The sequence below is a fragment of the Coffea eugenioides genome, unplaced genomic scaffold, assembly GCF_003713205.1.
Source record: "Coffea eugenioides isolate CCC68of unplaced genomic scaffold, Ceug_1.0 ScVebR1_3598;HRSCAF=5059, whole genome shotgun sequence".
Lineage (NCBI taxonomy): Eukaryota > Viridiplantae > Streptophyta > Magnoliopsida > Gentianales > Rubiaceae > Coffea > Coffea eugenioides.
In genome coordinates this window covers 967,293-991,685 of record NW_020864190.1, presented here as the reverse complement: position 1 = coordinate 991,685, position 24,393 = coordinate 967,293, and the positions used below count along the sequence as shown (strand labels likewise).

Genomic DNA, 24,393 nt, shown 5'->3' with positions numbered 1-24,393 from the left:
CCTAAAACATATTCAATAAACTGCCTCATTATAGTTCATGTTTTTATTTGACAAAAATAGTACATGTTAACGAAAATTTATAATAAAATGAAATTATTTGAACTTTTAAGCTTTTGCTTTTTTGATAATATTATATAAAAATATATTATTAATTTTATTTTTGATGTAAAGTTCAGAGTACTAGTGAGAAAGTATAAGTAAATGTATGTTCTTTTAAATAAGATAATAGAGCAAACTTCATTCTAATTTCGTATGCTACTTCGAAGTCTGAGACCCACAAAGAAGAGAAGATTCCATTGTCATCACTTACTATGATTTGACGTAGTTCTACTAAATTCATAATACAAACAAAAAATCAAATTACACAGAATAAGACACCATCAATTCATTCATTTTCTCTTTTTTCCGGGCTCAAATTTATACAAGAGACAGGTATTCAGGTTATCCATCCACTTCCAAATCCTAAGGTCCTCCCATTCCTCAGGAGTAGATGAACTGGCACTCATCGTAACCTGCCAGACAAATTTGTGTGAGAGTTTCATAGTTGCCGGTTAAAGGATAAACAACCAAAGATAAATTATGTGTATTATGCTAAAAAGTAAGTGCGTGAGAAGCCTAGGGGAAAATGAGTCCGAAAATAGGGAAATCGGCTGGCTATGGTCATCTTTGCTGGCGATCTATCAATTATTATATTTATACGAGCGCATCAATGTTTTTTAGTGCAAAATGATTTTTGCAGGAAATACAGCAACTCTAAGCAATTGATTGGTTATACAATTACACCTACACCTGTCCCCAAAACAGTTCAAAAGAAAGATGCCTCATAGTCGCTCATTGTTAGACAATTAAGATTATTTATATAAATATTTATCTATTTCCCAAGAGTTATTTGATCCTTCTCATGGTTAAGTTATTCTCTACGTAATATAGTATAAAAAAATTTAATGAAAGGTAAAATTTTAAGATAGAGAGAGATTCTAAAGTAGAAGACAATCTATATGCAGCTATACTTGATTGGTTCAATGTAGAGGTGTCAAAATGGGTGACTTGGGTAGGTTTGGATTGGTTAAAATAGGTAATGGGTATAAGTGAGTCAACCCATTTATACCTATTTAATTAGATGGGTATAAATGAGTAAGTTAAAAAATAAATTGGGTAACCCAATTACCTATTTATAACCCATTTATTTTAACTTTTTGTAAACTCATTTAAATTCATTTTTGCAAACTAAGTCATCAATTTACACCATGCTTTGCATCCATTATTAGTTTTAAATATTTACTTATAATGCTCAATGAGTCTAATTACCAATTTTTTCTATCCGTACTCTATGTCACAAAATTTTTTTTGAAAGAATAAAAAAATAAAAATTTGAACTAAGTACTATAAAAGTTAATATAAAAACTTAATCCAAAAATTTTGAATCCCTAGCATTTTTTTCGTGTGTAAATTTAGAATTTCATTTTGAAAGGTAGGAAAAAAGGATAAAACTTGTCATAAATTGGTAATGCTAAAAAATGAGCAAGATAACAAATTAAGAAAATATAAAATGATAAGATAAAACCAACAAATAATAATAATAATAATATGAAGTAAAAGTAGTTAACATCATGATAAAATGAAGAATTTGAAAAAAAAAATAGGTGGGGGAAGAGAGGAGGATTGGGGGAAGACAATTCTAAATAGCTTAATTAGATTTGATGGATTAGCCAGTAATATCCATTTCATACCATTTATTAAATGGGTATTATTGGATAACTCATTTTTACACATATGCAAAAACTTAAAATACTCATATCCATCTATTCATAAGGAGGTATGAATAAAATTAGTTAAATGTGTTTGTTTGCTACCTATAATTCAGTGCAGACTGTCTAGGATGATCTAAAAGCCCGTTACAGAGGAAGTTCTAATTTATGTGCATTTTATATGTTTTTAGGTGCATTTTTGGGAAGGTATATGATGGAAGCTGCGTAAAATTCTGTCCTTCCATGCACTCAGTACCAAAATTATAAGTAACGACTACGGGGCATGTTGTAACTCGAAGGAAAAATTATTTGCATTCACGATATATTTGCTCTATTGTGTCTACACAATACACAATTTTGGTTACGATAATGAAAACAAATTATTGTGAATTTTGTTAAGTTAGTTGATTCTTTAATCTGTTCATTTCACCGTTACAATTCCATAGGTCACTTTCCTGTTAAAGTTCCTTGACAAAATCAGTAGGTTCTTAATCTGTGGATTCACTTATTGGCCGAACTAGAAATAATTTTTAGTGGGGGGCAAAAATAATATTAATATATATTGATAATTTTTTTTTAAAGACACAATAATATTTACATACAAAATCGATACATGTATGTCATGATTAATGCAACCCAACATAATTTGCAAATAAAATAATAAATTTAAATAAAAAGCTTTAAAAAATGCATACTAAACATTTTGAAATTGCAAATTGACCTATTGTATTACTAGTCATAAGAAGGATCCAAATTTTTTATTTTTCCCATGTTGTATTGAAAAAGATCACAATTGCTTTATTTCTAATTGAGCAGACCTTTAACATAATGTATTTTTTTAATTCACTAGAAAAAGTCCGGACAAGTCATTTGAGTAATGATTAGTAAATTATAAATACTTCCAAGTAAACTAAATGATTAGAAAAAAAAAAGCTTTTGATTTTGGATTGGTCAGTATTCCAATTCCATCTAATCATAAATTAGTCCTATATTATATCCACTTTTGAAATTTAGTGGGAACAGAGCTGAAAATTTGCTAAAACACAAGATATACTAGTACAATTTTGCGGGACAGTGGGGCCCACGCCCCTAATGCCTCCACTTTGATTCTGCCACTGACTTCACTAAAATTCCAATTTAAGTACCCACTGTACGAAAATAAACACTATAAACTAATGATATTCTCCACAACCTATCTTTGAGATTTTATATAGCTTAGGACATTTTACTAATCGTAAAACCATGAGCCTAACTATTAAGATATTAACAGAAGATACATTAGATATCATCACGATTGTGGTACTTCACCAAGAAACTTCTTCTATAAACACTATCGAGCAATCGCGCAATAATGTGCAAGAAGACCCGCGAGGGGTAGCATCCTCTAAATTTATGGTCTTATATTTATCATAAAGATACTACTAGGATATTCTCGAGGTGATAAATGAAAGACAAAAAATGATGTATGACCAAATTTTGAGTGATATTTTTGGAATTTTAGCCAAAATTAATTTAATGAGCATAAAATAAGCCTCATTTTTTTTTTTAAAGAATTATATAAAACCTTTTCACATTTTTGTAAGTAGGAAAAGTGTGAGGTTTAAGAAATGAGAGGGAAAAAAGGCGATTTGAATCCAGAATTTCAAATTGTTAAACTTTCCACGTTAGTAACTAGATAAAGACTTCCTTAATAATATAGAACCTTTTGACAAATTTAGGTGCTTCCACTATACTTTAGCCATTGCTTTATTATAAGCCTACTAGCTGGACCCACACAAATCGGTTCTAACAACCTTTAATCTTACTATTATAGCAAGAACTTAAGTACAATTCCTAAGGGGATTCTGACACCCACGAATTATGGAGTTGGGCGGGACATGTACGAATTATATGGTGCACCGTAGTAGGATGTTTAGTATGAGTTTTGTTTGCTTGTGTTTATTGAGTACCAGCTTTTTCAAGTAACACCACTTTAGAAATGTAAACCTAAATAGGGAAAATTTAGAAATTTAAGGAAATAATAAATCTAGACATATACATTTATGAGTATTAGGTGCTAAAAAACGTGTAATAACACTTTAGAAATGTAAATATAAACAGGAAAATTTTCGGAATTTAAGAAAATAATAAATGCAGACATGTACATTTATGGGTGTTAGGTGCTACTATGGTTAATCGGCATTTGCTGAAAGCCAATCAGTAAGCAGTGCACCTTAAGAAAATGTCGAAATTGCTCATTGTAGCATTTAAATAGAAAACCTTCTTGAGTTCTCATTTGAACCTAATTTGCCTATTTCGACGCTAGGATTTTACCTACTTCTAGTTACTAAAAAATTAAATTACCTACGTTCATATGGTGATTGTCAAGTTAATCGTGGGGCAATTAAATTCCTCCATTTGTTTGGAACTTTCAAAATGCAATTTGGCAAAATGTTTCTGAAAAAGATTTAATGACAGATGACATTTGTCTTACTGGGATCAACGCTGACAAGCATGGCTGTCCCTCCAAAATCACAAGTTCCACCAGCCAGCTTTGTCTTCTGCCAGTAACTGTTAAAAGCATAGGAAGCATGAGCGATCACTGTGTCAGGCAGATAGCACAATCCATTGCGTTTTATGGGCTCACAATCAGCACCTGAACCGCAGGCATAATCAAGTGCCACCTGAAGTAGCGTAGGAGGTACAGTGGGCTTGGCAACACACCAGACTGAAAACTGTGGTCGCTGTGGTGTGGGTGGTGATGGGGGGGCGCATGGTGGAGTTGGGACTATTCTAGGTGTGCTTGCAGTTGGAGGAGGACTTTGCATGGTGAAAGGCGGTGCATAATACATTGGCGAAGGCAGGGACAGTGGTGTATAAATTCCGGGGGTTGGAGCAGTTGAAATTGGAGATTTTGGGATCAAGGGAGATAATGTACAATAGGGAGGAAAATTGTCATTTGGTTGTACAGTTAAAGTGCTATCCTGAAGAAAAATATTACCCCTTGGTCTCTTTGCTTTTTTCAGCATTAAATCAAAGAGTGGACGTGCTGGTACTTGTGAGTTCTTGGACTCAGAAATTTGTGGTATGCTTCCTTCAAATGCAACAACTGAGTAAGAAAAATACAAAAGTCATGAACCAACGAAGCAAGCATAGATATTAATGGGATATGAACAGGTCAATCAGACTCATAAAATATAAATACCAGATTGACTCAGAAAGCAGCAAGTGCAGACTACGAAAATGCTAAGGAAGCGAATTTGCATTGCCAATACGGTCATTGCCTTCATCGTGAATTGAAACTAATACAGTATGTACTTCTTATTCTTATTATGGGGATTTCTGCTTTGGCTATTATTAGTCTGGAGAAAGGAGGAGGCTTCGGTGTAATGTGCTGTTAAAGAAGAACAGATTGTAAATCTAAAGTGAATTAATAGATGGAATTGCAAGAGGAACGTACGTAAGGGAATCAGTTTGTAAGTTATCGGTATACTGAACAATGGGATAAGAAAATTTACAATACACGAAATGGGAATAATTTTAGGATTATCTATAATGAATATACATATTTTTAAAGATTCTTCAGGCAAGTAATAGCACTTATTTTATAGCTCGCTTATGATTAGGATACACGCAATCACAATTATTACACGACCTACATTAAATACATTTCTAAATTAATTATACTTTTTAAACAAATTTAAGAGGTGCCTGTTGAACACTCATTGGCCAAACTACTTTTTTATTGTATATATCTAGCAACACATTTTACAGAAAAATCAACATACATGTCCTTTACAATAAATAATCGAAAACTGTGGCGCGTTTATTAACTGGAGGATCCAAGGATATGTCCATTTTCCCTCAAATTAAAATCTGGCAATCGGAGAGGTCCAAAAGATAGATCTAGTCCTTTTTCTTCCCATTTGGATTGGTTTTAGAACAGTAGAATATATGCTTCCTTGGAAAGAAAGGAAAATAAAGGGCGAAAGAAAGGGAAAAAAAAAAGAGCGAACCTGAAGCTTTTAACCCAACCTCGCCTTGGCTCGCTCCTCTCCCATTGGCAACTATCTTTTGAATGAATTATCTTATGAAATACTCTCCATGTAGGAATCGATCTGGACCAACTAGTTGTGTATCTGACGATACAAAAGGGTAAAGCCCTGTTGAGCATATTTTTTTTGGGGCAATGCCAATGGTTCCCACCCCAAAATTTTATTTGCCAGAAAAATATTTGAAAAGGATGACACGCACCTTACTGCCATCAAATTACAGGCTGAAAATTATTACAGGTACTAATCAACAGAATCTATGACTTTTGATTTAGAAGGAACAGAGTTGCTTTTGTCATGAGCAATCCACCTTAATGTTCCAAAGTAAATTGATCAGAGAGCCTGTTACACTTATTACAAATGGGAAAAATGCATTTGTCATCCTCATTGTTTGGGGTGGATCAATTTGGTCTGACATTGTTTCAATACAAACACCATTTCGTCCTTTAAGTTTCGATTTTGATCAATTGGGAATAATTGATGTTTAATCATTCAATTTGTTCTAAAATTGACATTAAGCACTCAATTTGGATAAAATAAAATATGTGATAGGCACACATTATTAATGAAAACGCTTGAAAGAGACAAAATTCAATAAACACTCAAAATTCTTCAAAAAAATAATCAAAATTTAAGAATAATGTAGATAGATGTGTCGAATAATTGGGTATCATAGGGATGGCGAAATGGGGCCAATCTGATAATTTTTTTCTCCCGCATGGTCAAGTCTTTTCACAAATGGTGCGTAGCATTGATGTATTTTATTCCGATTAAATTAAGTGATTCAACATCAATTTCTGTCCATGAGTGATTTAATATCAATTGCCCTATTGGTCAGAAAATCAAAATTTAAGAGATGAAATGTGTGTTTGCTGAAGTAATGGAGACTAAATTGGTTCAACCCCTAAACAACGGTGTGACAGCCCCACCTTCCCCTAAGGTGAACCAAAGAGGTTAGCGGACTGTCTGCCCAACTCTCGCCAGGACTAATGGTGCAGTTAAACACGATCTAAAACGTTCCGGGAGAATAAAAGCCCGCTCAAACAAGTCAAAATCACAAAATAAAAGAAACGAAAATCGGAACCGACATGAACAGTGCCGGACACGTCAGAATAGCATACAACAGTTATCCAACAAGTTTATACACGTTTATACAAGTCCGGTTTGCAAATTACAACTCAAACGCAAAGGTTGGATCAAATTGCACTTAAGGTTTTGCCCAATAAGGAGCTATTCAAAATGTATTTACTCAAGCTCAACTCGGCAACCAAAGGTCCTAGTCTCTCAAAAGTTTCAAACCCCTGTAAGGAAAACAAAAGTAATAGGGTGAGCTTACTCCCAGTGAGATACTTTCACTCAAGCAAGGAAGTTCAATTATGCATGGAGTCGATCAATCCCAAATCATTCAATAAGGAAACTAAATAAAGTCACATATCAATAACAATGGTAAAAGGATACGGACGGCTTTCAAGAGTCCCTTTCCTCACTCGCCATACTTGATCATATCTCATTGACCCTCCGTCAATGTACAAAGCGCAACCAAACATAGACCCCACTTTACTTCCATTCCTTCCACCCAACATACCCCTACCGGGCCCGAACTCCAAACAGTAGAGAATTGGTAATACTCGAGTATACCGGAATCGAGAGTCTTATACTACAAGATTCCATATAACAGTCCCTATGACTCGTCAATTTTCACGACCAAACCCTTGCCGGCTCGATTCAATTGACCACCAATGGGGTTGAGCTCAGTGATAACAGTAATGGCCGTTGGATACTCGTCCAAACGACACCAATTCCAATATATTCATATACCATTCAAGTAACGCAGTAAACAGTCATACGTAAGACATAAAGGGTGAGAGTGATCAAGTACACCCTCGCTTGAACCAATTTCAACGGTGCAAATAAGCATTCAAGGCATCAATTTCAAGGGTAACAAAGCTATATAGTAACAAGCAAGTGAGTGGTACACTCACCAAGCAAGCAAATGAAATTTCATACACTTCCGCCTAAAGAGCGTCTTGAATCACCGTCACGCCCTAAACATTCAAACAAGCACAATGAGACTCGAATACGAGTCATAAACCGAATCCACATACTACTAGAGTAAAATCAAATGGAACGTATAAGTGCAAAAATCAAACTAGGACATGTGCGGAAACGAAGTTTAGATTGGAAAACAAAAGGCAGATTTGTTGTTGCCACTACAAGAAAATTGGTCATTAGTGACAACTTTTCTCTGTGACGAAAAAAAGTTGTCACAAAAGGGGATCCTTTATTGACGACTTTCTAACTCGTCACAAACCTCTAATGGGAGCCAACTCATTTGTGACGACTTAGAAAAGTCGTCACTAGTAAATTCCCGCCAAGATTTAGCAAGAGCGCGGGAGTGTTAGAACACACAATAGTGACGACATTAAGAACATCATCACTATTGCTTGGCCTATTTACGGGCGACTTTTTGTTGTCGTCACTGATCACTAAAAAAAATAGTTATTAGTGACAACATTTTTTAGTGATGACAATAAGTGGTCACAAAAAGAGCTTCTTTAGTCGCGACACGTAAAGTTGTCACAAAACGTGTTTGTTTAGTGACGATAAGGAAAGTTGTCATAATTGCTCAAAGCAACTAAGTCTTCAGTGACGACCTTGAAAAACGTTGTCACTAAAATGATCTATATAGTGACAACTTCTAATATCGTCACTGTTACTCTACCGATTCGGATTTAGTGACAAGAATTAATCGTTACTGTTTAAAGTACTTATTTCTAAGTCACTTTCATTAATTCTACTGTGCCACCCTAACTTTTGCGATTTAGCCCCAAATGTTGTAAAAAATTCCATTAATTCCATTATGATACCTTAACTTTTACAATTTAGCCCCATATGTAGTACACCGATTTCTTTAATTCTATTATTACTCCCTAACTTTTGTAATTTAGCCCCATATGTAATTCACCAATTTCATTAATTCTAATATGGCACTCTAACTTTTGCAATTTAACCCCCATATGTAATACACCAATTTTATTATTTCTATTATGGCACCCTAACTTTTACAATTTAGCCCCTATTTTTTTATTAGGAAATTGTGAATGGTATCTTGATAAACTATGCATAAATATTTTATAATTTTCTCAAACTTAAGTAATAATTTGTTATAAACTCTAAAGATATATCTTTCATTACAATAGTTATAAGGCAGGCAGGTCTTTTTATCAATGGAATAAGAAATTTATGCCAGATTTATCCTTTGTACTACATGCCAAGTAGTATTAGCAAAGGAATAACAAAGTACTACAAAGTAATTAACAAAATAGCCTTCAGGGAGTGTAGTTTATGGGCAAATGAGCATTATCTATTCAAAGTACCAACTTTTTATGGGCATTTTACTCTCAAACATATAATTTATGATAAATTTATAAATGTTTGTAAGTAAAATTCAAAAAGTGTTACACTGATTTCTTACAAAACGAAAACTGGCAGGTTATCTTTTCAACATAAATTAAATTTTTTTAAAAAAGAAATGGCCCATAAAGTACCAACTCTTTGTGGGTTTCCTCCATTACATGAACAAATATTCTGCTCTTTATGGGCATTTCACTCTGAATCATTTAATTTATGTTAAATACATAAATGTTTGTAAGTAAAATTCAAAAAGTGTTGCACTAATATTTTTATGAAAGGGAAACTGGTAGGTTTTGTATTTAACATAAATTAAATATGTGAAAGCAAAAAAAAAAGAAATTACCCATAAATCTATGTCTTGCAAATCTATACTAGTAAAATAGTTTCAAACAAAATTAAACATTAAAATAAACTGTAATTTATACACATTAAAATATCTGTAATTTATACACATTTTGCAACTACTACTTTGTGTTTTCTCTGTAATGAATTTTTTAACTATTGAGAACTTAAGTTTTGTCTTGCAAATCTATACTAGTACAATAGTTTTAAACAAAATTAAACATTAAAATAAATGTTTGAAAAAGAACAAAAGTACATTTATCACTTGCAGTAATGTAACAAAATTTTCTCAACCATTATCAATATTTTCACAAAAGTATTAAAAACTAGCAATTGACAATATTAAAAACTAGCAATTTAATTAGTGACGACTTTTCTTGTCATTATAATCTTGAATAAATTAGTGATAACATTATGTCATCACCAAATTTTCTTTGATTTTGACTTAACAATAATGTCTTATTAATAGCATTTGATTATTTTTAATGAAAGTCTGTTATAACCATAGAATTTGACTTTCGTTATTTTCAATTAATGATGTACTTTAGTGCTGCAATTATAAAAAATTTCAGGGCTAAAATATTTGCAAATTATAAAAGTATATTTTCACTTATATGTAATTAACAAATTTTGCCACCTATATTGATGAAAATTTGTGTTTTTGTACTAAAAAATAAAGAATAATACTATAGCAATAAAATCTATGCTTCAAACCAAATTAAAAATAAAAAAAAGCATGATGATTGGTCTCAAATGTTGGGAAAATGATTATTTTTATTGAAACTATGTTATAACCATATAATTTGAGTTTAATTATTTTCAATTACATGATGTTCTTTAGTGCTGCAATTATAAGAAATTAGTATAAAATATTAGCAAATTATAAAAGTACATTTTCAATTATATGAAATTAACAAATTTTGCCACCTATGTTGATGAAAATTTTTATTTTTTGCTAAAAAATAAAGAATAATACTATAGCATTAAAATCTATGGTTCAAACCATATTACAAATCCAGAAAAAAAAACATGATTTTTGGTATCAAATGGAGGGAAAATGAGTGAAGTCAAAATTTTGATCAAATCATAGTGAAAGTGCCGCGCAACAAAAACAATATCCAAAGCAAAGCAAAGACCAAAGCAGCGGAACACATTCTGAAAACAAAAGCAACGGAACACTTGGTCTGAGTTAAAGCAAACAAACAAGCTTCTGCACTGAGCTGAAACAGAGCTTCCGAGCTGAAACACAAACTTTCACCGAGATGAAACAAACAAGCTTCTGCACTGACGGCTGGGAGCAGAGGGTCTGGAGGGCTGATGAAGCAAGAGAGTTGGCGGCTGGTTGAGTGAGGAAACAAGAGGGGCAAGAGAGAGAGAAAAACAACGGCGGGGAAGTTGATGGCTGAAGGTAAGAAAAACCAGAGAGAGCTAGGTTTTGACAGACGGGGAGAAAGAGGACGGCGAGATAGCTGAGAGAAAAACCAGAGGAAAGGAGAACTTCGAGAGAAAAAAGAGAGAACCACCAGCGGAGAGAGCTAGGAGTAATGGGCTGGGGGTTGTTTACGGCTGGAAAAGAAGGGGCAGCGCTGAGTGAGAGAGAGAGAAACAACGGCTAGAGGGGGCGGCTGAAGATTGCGAGAGAACAAGAGAATAGAAGAGAAAGTAAAGGGGGCGGCGGACGGGCTGAACAGAAACAAAAGAAACAAGGACGGAGAAAAGGGAAGCGAATCAGCACAAAACAGAGCTTCCGCACGGCACCTGATACTTTCACCCACACAACAAATCCGTTCTCTGGCTTCTCACTAGCATCACCATGGTTGTCCAGCATTAAAGGGCAAGGTTTTCATTAGAAAGGTTCATTTTTCTCTCTCCTATACATTTTCCCCAATTTTTCCAAATCCCTAATATTCTACAATATTTTTTTGCAAATTTCTGCCCAAAATCTTTTAGCAGCTCTTGATTATTAGATGCTATCATAGCTATTGGGATCCAGATGATGGAAAGCATAGACTAGAATCTTGGTACAGATGTTGGCTCAACTTTTGGAAGTTTCTCTTTCATTGGGATATTGTAAAAAATGTTTCACTAGCGTACATCTTGTAGTACTACATCATATATTGGGCAGAAACAATGATAAATGCCAGTGCAATAATAAAGAGAAGAAGAAGAACTTCATTTTGATATCTCATATATGGCATTGTCATCCTAGATTTTTGTTGGAAAATAATTATTTGCAGCTCCCTAATTTCTTGGACATTGTTGATTGCAACTTCCGTTACAATATTTCCTTTACTTAATTAGTTCTGACTAATTCTCAGAATCATAAGCCATCGTGAAGACAACCAATGCATTACTTTATAGCACCGTTTGCTATTAATCTTTTTTGTACTTCTTAGTTGCCATTATATCGTTATTGTGGTTGGTTAATGGCTTAAGCCATCCGAGGGAATCGATATACTTCAAAATTTGGCCATAGATGATGTACTATTTCTGCAAATTCTGATTCAACAGGCTGGCAAGTGGCAACTTCAAGTTACACGACTTAAAAAAGTACTCTAATTTACTTACAAGATTTGCCGTGCAAAAAAGATTGATCTTATCAAACATTTCAAACTGGAGGAGCTACTTGTTCATCTTATTATGCCAAAAAAAAATAATTTCCAGATATACTTTTCTGGTTGTATCTCAAGGTTTAGGGTGGGAAAAATGGCATTTAAAATAGAAAACAGAAGAAAGAAAACATAACTCTAGTAAGTTGACTGTGTGAGTTATTTTACATCTGAACATGTGAATAAATTTCTGCTGCGAATCAGTTTCCTAGCCTTAAATGAACCGACACATGAGATAGATGAAAATATCTTCTAGAAATTATTATTGCTTCAATCAAACTCACATACTTTAATCTCTCTCTCTCTCTCTCTCTCTCTCTCTCTCTAGAATTAAATCTGAAGACTTAATTCCTACCACTAATTATACAAGACATTAGTGGCTTACCATATAATTGGGGATATTCTTGATAAACAGGGTTGGTGACAAAAGCACTGGACGTTTTCTCCCAGTTGCATTTCAGACCAGATATAAGGAGGTTCTTGTAAAGGCACATACTGCTGCATCTGGAGCAGTGCTAAGATTGCAAATAGCTCCTGTTCTTGGTAGGAAAAGAAAACCAATTGAGTGGTCTGAGTTTCAGGTACTGTTCCTTCTTACCATTATTCAGGCTTGAAATTTATATTTGTGCTTTACTCTTCTATTATTTCTGCGTTGGACATCTTCCCTTTACAAATATATGATGCCTGATCCTATGTTTTTTGAACATGTAATGTGCTGTTAGCTAGCAAAATCAGCCTATGAAATTGATTATTCATGTTATTGCTTTATCTTTTGTTTGCCAAACTTTTGCATGTATACTGTGGCTGCAGATTCTATTTAGTTTCTTGCCTTACTAATGCATTTGTACTTGAGATGGTTGATTTTTGCTAAAAATGTGTTTTACACCTTGGATCCCATTGCTAGTATTTGAGGAGTTTAAATTTAGTTCATATTACATTGCATTTGTTTTCTATATAATGTGGCGGTCATATTCTTTATCGTAGGATAAAGGGCTGTAACAATATGGATAGGAGTTGGATGTCTATTAAGAACTACCTCGACCCCAAGTATTTAGATGGAGTTGATGAATTTATTAAGTTTGCTTTTCTAGGCAAGGATCCTAATTGTAAACTGCCATGTCCTTGCAAAGTATGCAATAATTTTGAGGATCAAACTAAGGAAGTCATGGCCAATCACTTGTGTCGAGGAATTGTTGATAGTTATACTAGGTGGATATATCATGGTGAAGGGTTTGAATCTGATGATGAGAATGATGACATAGAAATAAGTGACAATGATAGTGACTTTGACAGTATGGAGGAGCTATTAAATGATGTAGGAGTTGCTAACTTTGGTGAGAGTTGGAGACATTCACCGGAACTTGATACGGGTGCTTGTACCGAGAAAGAAGGAGAAGCAAGTAGGTTTCTCAGATTATTATCGGAGGCTGAAAAATTTCTATACCCGGGCTGTGAAAAGTATTCAAAACTCTCGTTTATTGTCCATATCCTCCACTTGAAAACAATGAATCGGTGGACTTGTAAATCTACTGATATGTTGCTGAAGTTCTTGCATCAAGTATTTCCTACAGCTTTGATTCCCAGTTCATATTACGAGGCAAAAAATTTCATCCGTGAGTTGGGGCTGAAGTGTGAAAAGATCCACGCCTGTGAAAATGATTGCGCACTTTTTTGGAATGAAAATAAAGGCCTTGATCATTGTCCAAATGAAAAATGTAAAGCACCGCGGTATAAATCTCCAAATTCCAAAATACGTAGAAAGGTGTTGCGTTATTTTCCATTAAAACCAAGGCTGCAAAGACTGTTTGTGAACAAAGAGATTGCTCGGGATATGAGGTGGCATAAGGAGAGACGTGTAGATAATGAGAACATGATGCGACACCCTGCTGATTCATTAGCTTGGAAGGATTTTGATAGAAATCACAAGTCCTTCGCTGAAGATCCTAGAAATGTGAGGCTAGGACTTGCTAGTGATGGCTTTAATCCCTTTGGAACCATGAGCATTTCATACAGTAGATGGCCTGTTATCCTTGTTCCTTACAATCTACCTCCTTGGAAATGCTTAAAAGATCCATTTTTTTTCCTATCAATGATTATTCCTGGTCCCAAAACACCTGGAAATGACATTGACATATTCTTTAGACCACTAGTTGATGAGTTAAAAGAGTTATTTGCCACTGGTGTGGAGACATATGATGCCTTCAGGGAGGAGAAGTTCATGTTACGTGCAGCACTTTTGTGGACAATAAACGATTTTCCAGCATATGGCTATTTGTCGGGATGGAGTACAAAAGGGTACAAGGCATGTCCTGTGTGCTTAGATGAGACGACTAGTCTATATCTTAATAATGGTCACAAATGTTGTTACATGGGCCATCGCCGTTTTCTACCTATTGATCATAAATGGCGTCGAGAAAAAAAACAATTTAATGGAGAAAGAGAACATAGACAGCCTCCTAGGACCCTATCAGGTGAGGAAGTCCTCCAACAACTTCTTCGTATTGAGCAAGTTGAGTTTGGCAAGGCACCTGATTTGCTGCAACAGAAGAAAAGAAAACGCGTGCAGAACAGTTCAAATTGGAAGAAGATGAGCATATTCTTTGAACTTCCATATTGGAGTACCAATAAAATTAGACATAATTTGGATATTATGCACATTGTCAAGAATGTATGTGAATCTTTGGTAGGTACATTAATGAATATCCCTTCGAGAACTAAGGACACATGGCAGGCTAGGGAGGATTTAAAAGAAATGGGATTAAGGGAAGAGTTGCATCTACAACCGGGAGGTGGCGCATCTAAAGTTATGCCACCTGCATGTTACACTTTATCACGCCTAGAGAAAAAGAATTTCTGCCAGTTTTTGAGCACTATCAAGTTCCCGGATGGCTTTGCTTCAAACATTCCTCGGTGTGTGAAGACCAAGGAGTGTCAACTTTTAGGAATGAAGAGTCATGACTACTATGTGTTCATACAACGAATTCTTCCAGTAGCAACTAGAGGAATGCTGTCAAAAGATGTATCTCAGATTTTAGTAGAGATCAGCAATTTTTTTCGAAAAATTTGTTCTCGAACTCTCTATCTAGATGAGCTGGAAATGCAGGAAAAAAATATTATTTTAATACTATGCAAACTTGAGAAAATTTTTCCTCCAAATTTCTTTGATGTAATGGTCCATTTAATGGTCCATTTACCCACTAAATCCAAGATTGCTGGACCAGCTCAATACCGGTGGATGTTTCCATTTGAGAGGTACATGCCTCTTATTTTTAATAATGCCTATTTGATTTACCTCCAATTTTCTTATTTTCTAACAACTCGGGCTGAATTTTTTTTGGATAGAAAAATGGGTCAATACAAAGGCTATGTGAATAATAGGGCACGACCTGAAGGCTGTATAGCTGAGCGCTACTTGGATGATGAATGTCTTACATTCATTTCCAGGTATTTGCATGATGTTCCGACCAGGTTTAATCAAACGGAACGAAATATGGAGAAACACGAAGCTGCTGGAAAATTATCTATATTTTCTAGCTTGGCTCGGCCCTTTGGGGCAGCACTGATTGGTTATCTAAGTGAGGTTGAATTGCAAAGAATACACCTGTTCATCTTGAAAAATTGTGAAGAAGTAGATGATTACATGAGGTAATAATATACTTTAATGATAAATCTATGTCGTGTTCTATAATATGTTCTTCATTGCTTGTAATTAAAGTCATTTGATAGAATATGTAACTACTTCTACTACTACAAATTTAGGGAGCATAGACAAATTCTTGAAAAGCAAAATTTATCGAGCGTACAGCAAAGGCTAGACTCGGAGTTTCCAAAGTGGTTTGAAGAACGTGTAAGTATTGGAAGAGATGTTAAAAACTTGTCAATTTCCTTTACTTTTTATTTTAGTAAACTATTAAAGAATCTGGTATGGCTGATGTAGGTCATGTATACACATGCACGTGGAGAATGTACTGATGAATTGTTGTCCTTGGCTAGAGGACCTGATTTTCGAGTCAATACATTTGCTGGCTGTAATGTGAATGGATTTAGATTCCACATTAAGGCTCGGGAAAGAGAAAGAAAGACACAAAATAGTGGAGTTATGGTAAAGGGGGAGCATGCTGATAAAGAAACATACTTCTATGGTATAATTACTGATATAGTTGAGGTTGAATACTCATTTACTCAAAATCGAGTAGTTGTGTTTAAATGTGATTGGTGGGACTTGAGAAATAATTCGGGAATCAAAGTAGACAAGCAGAGCAATATCACTAGCATCAACATGTCAAAAACATGGTACTCAGACCAGCCTTTTATATTAGCATCCCAAGCTGAACAAGTTTTCTATCTTCAAGATATGAAGCTTGGAGGTAATTGGCATGTTGTAGAGTTAGTTAGTCCACGCTCATCTTATGATGTTCCTGAGAAGCATGAAGATGATTTGGTTGATAACGAAGAGGCTTACCAAGAAGAGTATCATGAAGATTTGATTGGTGTACAAGAAAATCTTGAGTTGGTCAGTTTGAAGAGAGGAGATGTGCAAACTGAAGAAAGGATAGAGGCTGGTGCTATGTTTTTTATAGAATTGTCAGCTAGCCGTGCAAGGCAATTGGATGACAATTTTATTGATAATGATGAGGAAATTGAGCAACAATTCAATTCTGAGGATGAAAATGAACAATTTGTACAAATCGATGACTATGAATCAGATTAAACAATGTTGTTCATTGAATTTCTTAATCAAATTTTTTCTTGTATTTTTTCTGTAGTTTATGATATGTTGTCATGGCTGCTTGTGTTGTTTACGATTTTGGTGGTGCTTGCGTTATATGATTATGTAGATAGATGGCTGGACCGGGGAAAAAGGGAAAATTTACTTTACGACAAAGTCGGGATGCTGGGCGAGGAATTGTGGAGCAAACTGAAGAAAATGTAAGCTGTCAGGTAAAGAAACAAGAGTCATTTCCAGATATTTTCTTTTTTCCTAAACTAGCAATTATCATCCTAAACTAGTTACTATTGATAAGCGCATTCTTATGTTATTGTAGCAAGCTAGTGAACCAAAAAATAGTGCAATTCCCAAGACAAGCAATGTCACTGAACCTGTATTAACAAAAAGGTCTTCTAGGATCCGTCTATTTGATGAATCTGAGGTTAGTTATTATTTTTTTCAATCTGCCACTTAGATAAACTGGTTTATGACAAAGCAATTGATTCAACTTTTACATGTCGTTGTATAATGGTGGCTTAAATTGCTGGATTATGGATTCCTAGTGCATCCTGCTAGAGAAAATGCTACAAGAAATTCAGGTATACAAGCTGAGAGTAGACAGATTGCTGAAAAATCTTTAGGCATGGAATGACATCACAAGAAGCTGCTGGGTTGCAAACTGATGGAACTCCTACTTCACAGCATGTTGGATCTAATCAAGCTATTGGTTGCGAAAGCAATGAAACTGAAAGTATGCAAGACCTTGAGTCAAACGGTTCAGGTATGTCAGTTTTACGTGTAATTCTACTCTAATTAACTAATTACTGCCATGGCTGCTATTGTTAGCACTTATGGTCTTGTTTACGTTGTATCTACTAGACCAAGTGACGTTAAAAAGAAAAAAAGAGGATATACGCGTAATATTGCACTATCAAATGAAAAGAAAGCTGGAAAAAAGGTGAACATTACTGTTTCTGAAATAAGTGGAAGACTAGTTGGAGAAGGTGCTCAGCGATACATTTCAGAGGCAAGCTGCGTTATTCGAAAGTATGGCAAGTGGAAAGCACCTAAATGGGGCAAGCTTCCTAAAGATGATAGAGATCAACTGCTAAGAATTACTAATGTAAGAATCTGCTATCATAGTATTTTTTTGGTTTTCTAGACGCAATTTAAATTAGTCCATTAATTTTTTCTGATTTTGATATGTCCTTCTATTTTTAATTCAGAATAGTTTCACTTATGATGGAGGAGAGCATGTGAAACCAGCTTTAATTAAGCAATTAAATTCACAGTATAGAAGTCGACGTTATAATTTTCACATGCTATTCAAAAAATGTGGCTCTAAGGAGGAAGCTCTTGCACGTCGACCAGAATATGTGGAAGAATCAGATTGGATTTACCTTTGCGATTACTATTGTAGTCCAGAATTCAAGGTATGTGTAGCACATACTTGTTAATTTGCTATATACTTTGCCAATGTCTCTTTTTTATCTAGATCTGAGATAGAATTGACAATTGTAGGCCTTAAGTGAGCGAAATAAGCTGAATAGATCAAAGCAGCAAACTGCCCATACAGCTGGAACAAAATCATTTTTACGTCATAAGGATGACCGGGTCAGTAAACGTGTAAAGTAGTTCATTTATGATATGTGGTTGGGTTATTTAACCTGTTTTGCTAATAGGAAGCTAAGGAGGGAAGGACAGTTGGACCAATTGAACTTTATGACATGACACATTTTTGTCGAAAGAAGAATGCTATGGTTGATGAGACATCAGCTGAAAAACTGGTAAGAAAAATATCACTTTCAACTTAATACCAATGCTTCATGTCTCTTATGCATATATCAATAATAGCAAACCTGTGATTGTAGAGCAAAATGAAGGACTTACAGCTAGAAGCTCAATCTAGTGGTGTAAATCGAACCGAAGAAGACATCTGTATTGAGGTGACTGGGCGTATAACTGGATATGTACGTGGTCGTGGCCCCTCCAAGGCTAGTTTAATTACACAAAAACTTGCAGAGATAGAAGAATTCAAGAAAAGGGCAGAACAAGCTGAGAAACGATCAGTTGAATTGGAAGTTCAAGTCCAATCTCAACAGCAGCTGATGCAAAGGCTTGAGAATCAACAAGCTGAAATGCAAAACCAGCAGCTTGAAATGCAGGAACTCCTTAAGGCTTTACGAGCAGAATTGCAGTCCAAGAACCAAGGCAATGGAAATGCATCTGGTAGTAATAGCTGGTAATGCATCCTTCTCATACGAATAATTGAATTACAATACTAATGTGAACTGTTGCTATTCTGATCCTTTAACTTATTGATTTTGGGGCTGATGTTATGCATCATTGTGGACTGTTTTTGATAATAACATTTTTTGGGGCTGATGTGACCTGTTTTTGGGTAACTTGTGGTCACTGTGGACTATTTTTTGGTAATAGCTGGTAATAGCATTTTTTGGGGCTGATGTTATGCATCATTGTGGACTATTTTTTGTTATAGTTGTGTAGTTTATGGTTATGGTTATGGCTGATCTGTAGTTTTTGGTAACTTGTGGTCACTGTGGACTGTTTTAGAGAGCTCTTTAGTTGAGCTTATGCAGTGTTGTATTTGTATAGATTGGACTGTGATTTCTAACTTCTTGCTGGTGTTGTAATATGTGGGCCCAAATTATATGAGGTTCTTAATGAATTGTAATTTTTGTCTTAATAATCTAAGTCTCATTACTTGTTCTTTATTATTGTACTCCTCCCCTTACCTACTTCTTTTACTCTTTTATGACAGATAAATGCTATTCATACTAGCTTTTGGAAGATATCTATGGTTATGGTTGAAGCATGTTGAAGACAAAATTGTCTTTTGCTCATGGAGTGGTTCATTTAGATATTCTTCAATTTCTTAAACTGTGATTACTTTTGTAAATGTACCTTATGTACAAGTGATATTTTGGACAAATGTTATTTTTGTAGGCATTAGTTGGGTAATGTACACTTGAATTTGGCATTTGAGAATGCTATATTATTACCATGTAATCTAATGCAAATACTTTTGGTTATCAATCGTTCATGTTTATTTGTATGGTTTGTTTAAAATCAATGATTTAGCAATGATATCAGTCGCCAAATTATGACTATTAAGCTATTGAGAAATTATCTAATGACAAAAAAAAGTTGTCACAAAATAGAAAATAAAAACTCCTTGTCACAACAGAGACTGTCACTAAATCTAAGCTACATTTGTGACGACAATTGTTGTCAGTAAAATAGTTATATACAATGGCTTTCGGTGCTTTTTGGTGACGACTTTAAGTAGAGCATTTTTGACAAAAGATCAAGTCATCAATAAAACACTTCCGGATTATCGTCACTAATGACAACTATTTAGTGACGACATTTCAGGTCGTCACTAAATAGTTGTCATTAGTGACGACAATCCGGAAGTGTTTTGTTGACGACTTGATCTTTTGTCAAAAATGCTCTACTTAAAGTTGTCACTAATGATAACTATTTGTGATGACGGGGATTTAGTGACGACTTTGTGACGATCAAAAAGTCGTCAATAAAAGGTATTTGTGACGATATTTGTATGTTCTGTGATGACTTTGTGTTGTCACTGATGAACAATTTTCTTGTAGTGTACTTAGCGGAATGAACACAACTAAAGCTACCCTTGTCGGATTGAGGTGCAATATACACCGTTTCGAAACTAAGAGAAAGGGATACAATGTTGAAGAAGGCCATTCAGTCCAGTTTACAGTGTAACTAGGTCAAAATTTCAATGTACCAAACCAGAATCGCACAAACAGGTTAGCTAACCGCATTCTGGTTAAATGACCATAACTCAGGCGACCGAGTCCAATTGGGGCGTTTCCAAGGGCGTTGGAAAGCTAAGACACAACACTACAACTTTTGTGTTTTGACCAAAGGTTAAATCAGTACGCATCAAGCTAAACAGACAAGGCCAGATCGGGTGAAATGTCAACCCTGTTCACCGAACTCTACCTACAGTAGTCCGGGTATTTCTGTCTTTTCTCAAGCTACTGAGCTTAGATTGGGCTGAAATTTTAGAGGCAACTATAAAACATTATTTTCTACAACTTTCATGTTTTAACCCAAGGCTAATTCGGCCTTCTTCCTATCCAAACAGTACCGGGCAGAATGGGGTTATTTGAAACCCTAATCTGGAATTTTCCGCACAAAGTGGAAATTTTTCGCAATTAGCTACAATTTACGCACTATAGCTTCATTCTAGACTATCCCAAGCCATCATCCATGGCCACACAATACTAAACATATAAAAACAGAAAAAATCAAGAATAAATATAAAATTCACCAATCTCAACCACAAGTCATGAAATAACACCTAAAACCATCTCTTTTACTCACACAAGCCACTAATTTAACATTACTAAGAACAAAAGAGATGTTCCTTAATTACTCACCTTGCAACTCAAGAAAGAAACCAACTTAACACCTCTTGCTTCCAAACCACTTCACAATCAACCCCACTACTACTCAAGTAAAGGTTTTTATGGAGAAATTGGAAGTTTAAACGGTTGATTTTCTAGATTGAGCAAGATTGAGGCAAGAAAGTTGAGAGCTTTTCCCTTTCTTTTTCTTCTTGAGAGGCCGGCCAAAGGAGTGAAGAAAATGAAGCTTTCTTGGTCAATTTTTTTTTAATTGGTAAAGTGGTAAATAGTGGTCAAAATCAAGATCAACTAACCAAGTGACACTTGTCACTCTCATTAAATGCAAAGCTATCCTTTTGTCTCTCCCACACTAATCCATTTGGGAACCTCTAATTATCTCTCAACACCCGGTAAAATAAACCTGGTATACAAAACTTAGCCTAACTGGCCGAATTTTACCGATCTTTCCGCACTAGCGGGTCCCACGTCCGGTATACGCTCTTAATTTCTCAAAGACTAACCGATACTAGAAAAATAATTTAAAAACTATTTTTACTCATAAAAGTTATCTAGAAAATTTTTCTAATAAAGAAAATGCAGAAAAGCATGCACTTAAAAAGAATAAAACCTAGAAAATGAGAAAATTTACGGGTTCTCACACCCTCTCCCCCTTAGAAGAATTTCGCCCTCGAAATTTCTCACCTTGACTCACGAAAAGTTCAGGGTATTTCTTTTGCATTTCTTCTTCCACCTCCCAGGTAGCTTCCTCTACCCCATGGTTTCTCCACAATATCTTTACAAAAGGAATCTGCTTGTTTCTTAACTCCTTCACTTTTCGATCTAGCAACTGTACAGGTTTCTCTTCATAAGTGAGCGATTCATCTATTTCGATTTCCTCTGGCTGTAAGATATGAGATGGGTCGGGATAGTACTTCTTAAGCATCGAGACGTGGAAGACGTCGTGAATTTTGGATAGACTGGACGGTAGTTCCAGGCGATACGCTACCTTACCAACCCTTTGGAGAATCTTGAAAGGTCCAACGAACCTCGGTTGGAGCTTCTTTCCTCTACCTGCTGTGATGCTCCGTAATGGTGTGACCTTGAGGAAAACGGTCTCCAGCTTCGAACTCTGAGTCTTTTCTTCAATTATCTGCATAGCTCTTTTGTCGGTTTTGAGCTGTTTGGAGTCTTTGTTGTATCAACTTGACATTTTCTCGTGCCTCTTCCATCCATGGCATAGTTGCTGGATCTACCGCCTTCCTCTCACCGACTTCATCCCAATAGATCGGTGACCGGCATTTCTATCCATATAGTGCCTCGTATGGAGCCATTTGAATTGACGAATGGTAGCTGTTATTGTACGCAAACTCTACTAAGGTCATGTGTTGACCCCAGTTACCTCCAAAATCCAGAATGCAGGTCCGTAACATGTCCTCGAGAGTTTGGATTGTTCGCTCCGATTGTCCATCCGTCTGAGGGTGATAGGTGGTGCTTAAGTTGAGTTTAGTCCCCAGAGTCTCTTGGAATTTCTGCCAAAATCGAGATACAAAGTGGGGATCTCGGTTTGAAACGATGCTCACAGGAACGCCATGTAGCCTTACGATCTCGTCCATGTACACCTGAGCCAATTTCTCCATGGAGTATTTCATGTTTACCGGCAAGAAATGGGCCGATTTGGTTAATCGATCGACGATTATCCAAACGGCATCGTGTCCTCGTTGCGTTCGCGGCAAACCTGAAACGAAATCCATTGTGATGTTTTTCCACTTCCACTCAGGTATCTCAAGGGGTTGTAACAAACCCGATGGTTTTTGATGCTCCGCCTTAACCTGTTGGCAAACGAGACATTTTTGCACGTACAGAGCGATTTCCTTCTTCATGTTATCCCACCAATATGTTCCTTTTAGGTCTCTGGTACATCTTGCTACTACCCGGATGGATGTATCTGGACCGATGAGCTTCCTCTAAGATCTCCGTTCTTAACGTTTCATCTTTAGGCACCACCACTCGGTTTCGGTATTTTAGAGTACCCTCGGGACTAAAGTTGAAGTCGGTTGATTCCCCTTTTTTCACCTTCTCTCCCCACTTTCGCACCATCGAATCCTCCTTTTGCGCTTCTTTAATTTGCTCCAGTAGGGTGGATGTTACCTTAATATTACCAAAAACCACCTTATGACTCCCAAGACAGGGTTTCCACTCGCAAACGGATCTAACAAATCCCACTCTTTGATCATTAACCCTGCTACTTGAGCCTTGCGACTTAAGGCATCAGCCACCACATTTGCCTTCCCCGGATGGTAGTTGATAGTGCAGTCGTAATCCTCCAGAAATTCCATCCACCGTCGCTGCCTCATATTCAATTCCTTTTGTGAAAAGAGGTACCTAAGGCTCTTGTGGTTTGAGTAAACCTCGAAGGTCACCCCGTAAAGGTAGTGTCTCCACTTCTTCAGAGCGAAAACAACCGCGGTTAACTCAAGATCGTGGGTTGGGTAGTTCTGCCCGTGGGGTTTCAATTTCCTAAAGGCAAAAGATATCACACTCCGGTTCTGCATCAGCACACATCCCAGACCTTCCCGCGACGCGTCGGTATAGACGGTAAACCCATCTACTCCGTTGGGCAAGATTAGAACTGGCGCCATAGTCAATCTTTTCTTTAGCTCCTGAAAACTTATTTCGCATTTGACATGCCACACAAACCGACCATGCTTCTTTGTCAAGTCGGTTAAAGGACCGGCTAGTTTGAAAAAGTCTTTAATGAAACGTCAGTAATACCCCACCAACCCTAGAAAACTACGAATCTCCGTGAGGTTTTCTGGCCTCTTCCAATTGGTCACGGCCTCTACTTTCGCCGGGTCAATCGAGATGCCCTCTTGGGAAATTACGTGCCCTAAGAAAGAAATTTTCTCCAACCAAAACTCGCACTTACTGAACTTGGCGTATAACCGATGCTGTCTTAGGGTTTGCAGAACAATTCTTAGGTGCTGTTCATGTTCCTCGCGAGTCTTGGAGTAGACCAAGATGTCATCAATGAAAACAACGACAAATCGGTCCAAGTAGGGTTTAAAAACCCTATGCATTTGATCCATGAAGGCGGCAGGGGCATTGGTTAGTCCAAAGGGCACAATTGCGAATTCG

General features: G+C 36.0%; 3 protein-coding genes across 4 annotated transcripts; 2 read left to right on the top strand and 1 right to left on the bottom strand.

Moving 5' to 3' along the window:
• Nucleotides 1-296: 296 nt before the first annotated feature.
• Nucleotides 297-5,147, bottom strand: LOC113758095 (pollen-specific leucine-rich repeat extensin-like protein 4). Of its 2 annotated transcripts, none has more exons than XM_027301124.1 (3): nucleotides 4,933-5,147; nucleotides 4,222-4,836; nucleotides 297-512 (listed from the first exon to the last, which is right to left on the bottom strand). In XM_027301124.1, the coding sequence occupies exons 1-3, from the start codon at nucleotides 5,015-5,017 to the stop codon at nucleotides 481-483; spliced, it is 732 nt and encodes a 243-aa protein (XP_027156925.1). In that variant the 5' UTR covers nucleotides 5,018-5,147; the 3' UTR covers nucleotides 297-480. The 2 variants fall into 2 exon arrangements, with proteins under 2 accessions (XP_027156925.1, XP_027156926.1); XM_027301125.1 differs by having other exon boundaries at nucleotides 4,222-4,821.
• Nucleotides 5,148-13,147: 8,000 nt separating this feature from the next.
• Nucleotides 13,148-16,855, top strand: LOC113758094. Its single transcript, XM_027301123.1, has 4 exons — nucleotides 13,148-15,396; nucleotides 15,589-15,789; nucleotides 15,904-15,991; nucleotides 16,082-16,855. The coding sequence occupies exons 1-4, from the start codon at nucleotides 13,148-13,150 to the stop codon at nucleotides 16,853-16,855; spliced, it is 3,312 nt and encodes a 1,103-aa protein (XP_027156924.1).
• Nucleotides 16,856-17,681: 826 nt separating this feature from the next.
• On the top strand, nucleotides 17,682-19,108 carry LOC113758093. Its single transcript, XM_027301122.1, has 5 exons — nucleotides 17,682-17,975; nucleotides 18,079-18,285; nucleotides 18,374-18,466; nucleotides 18,535-18,639; nucleotides 18,724-19,108. The coding sequence occupies exons 1-5, from the start codon at nucleotides 17,682-17,684 to the stop codon at nucleotides 19,096-19,098; spliced, it is 1,074 nt and encodes a 357-aa protein (XP_027156923.1). The 3' UTR covers nucleotides 19,099-19,108.
• The last annotated feature ends 5,285 nt before the right edge of the window (nucleotides 19,109-24,393 follow it).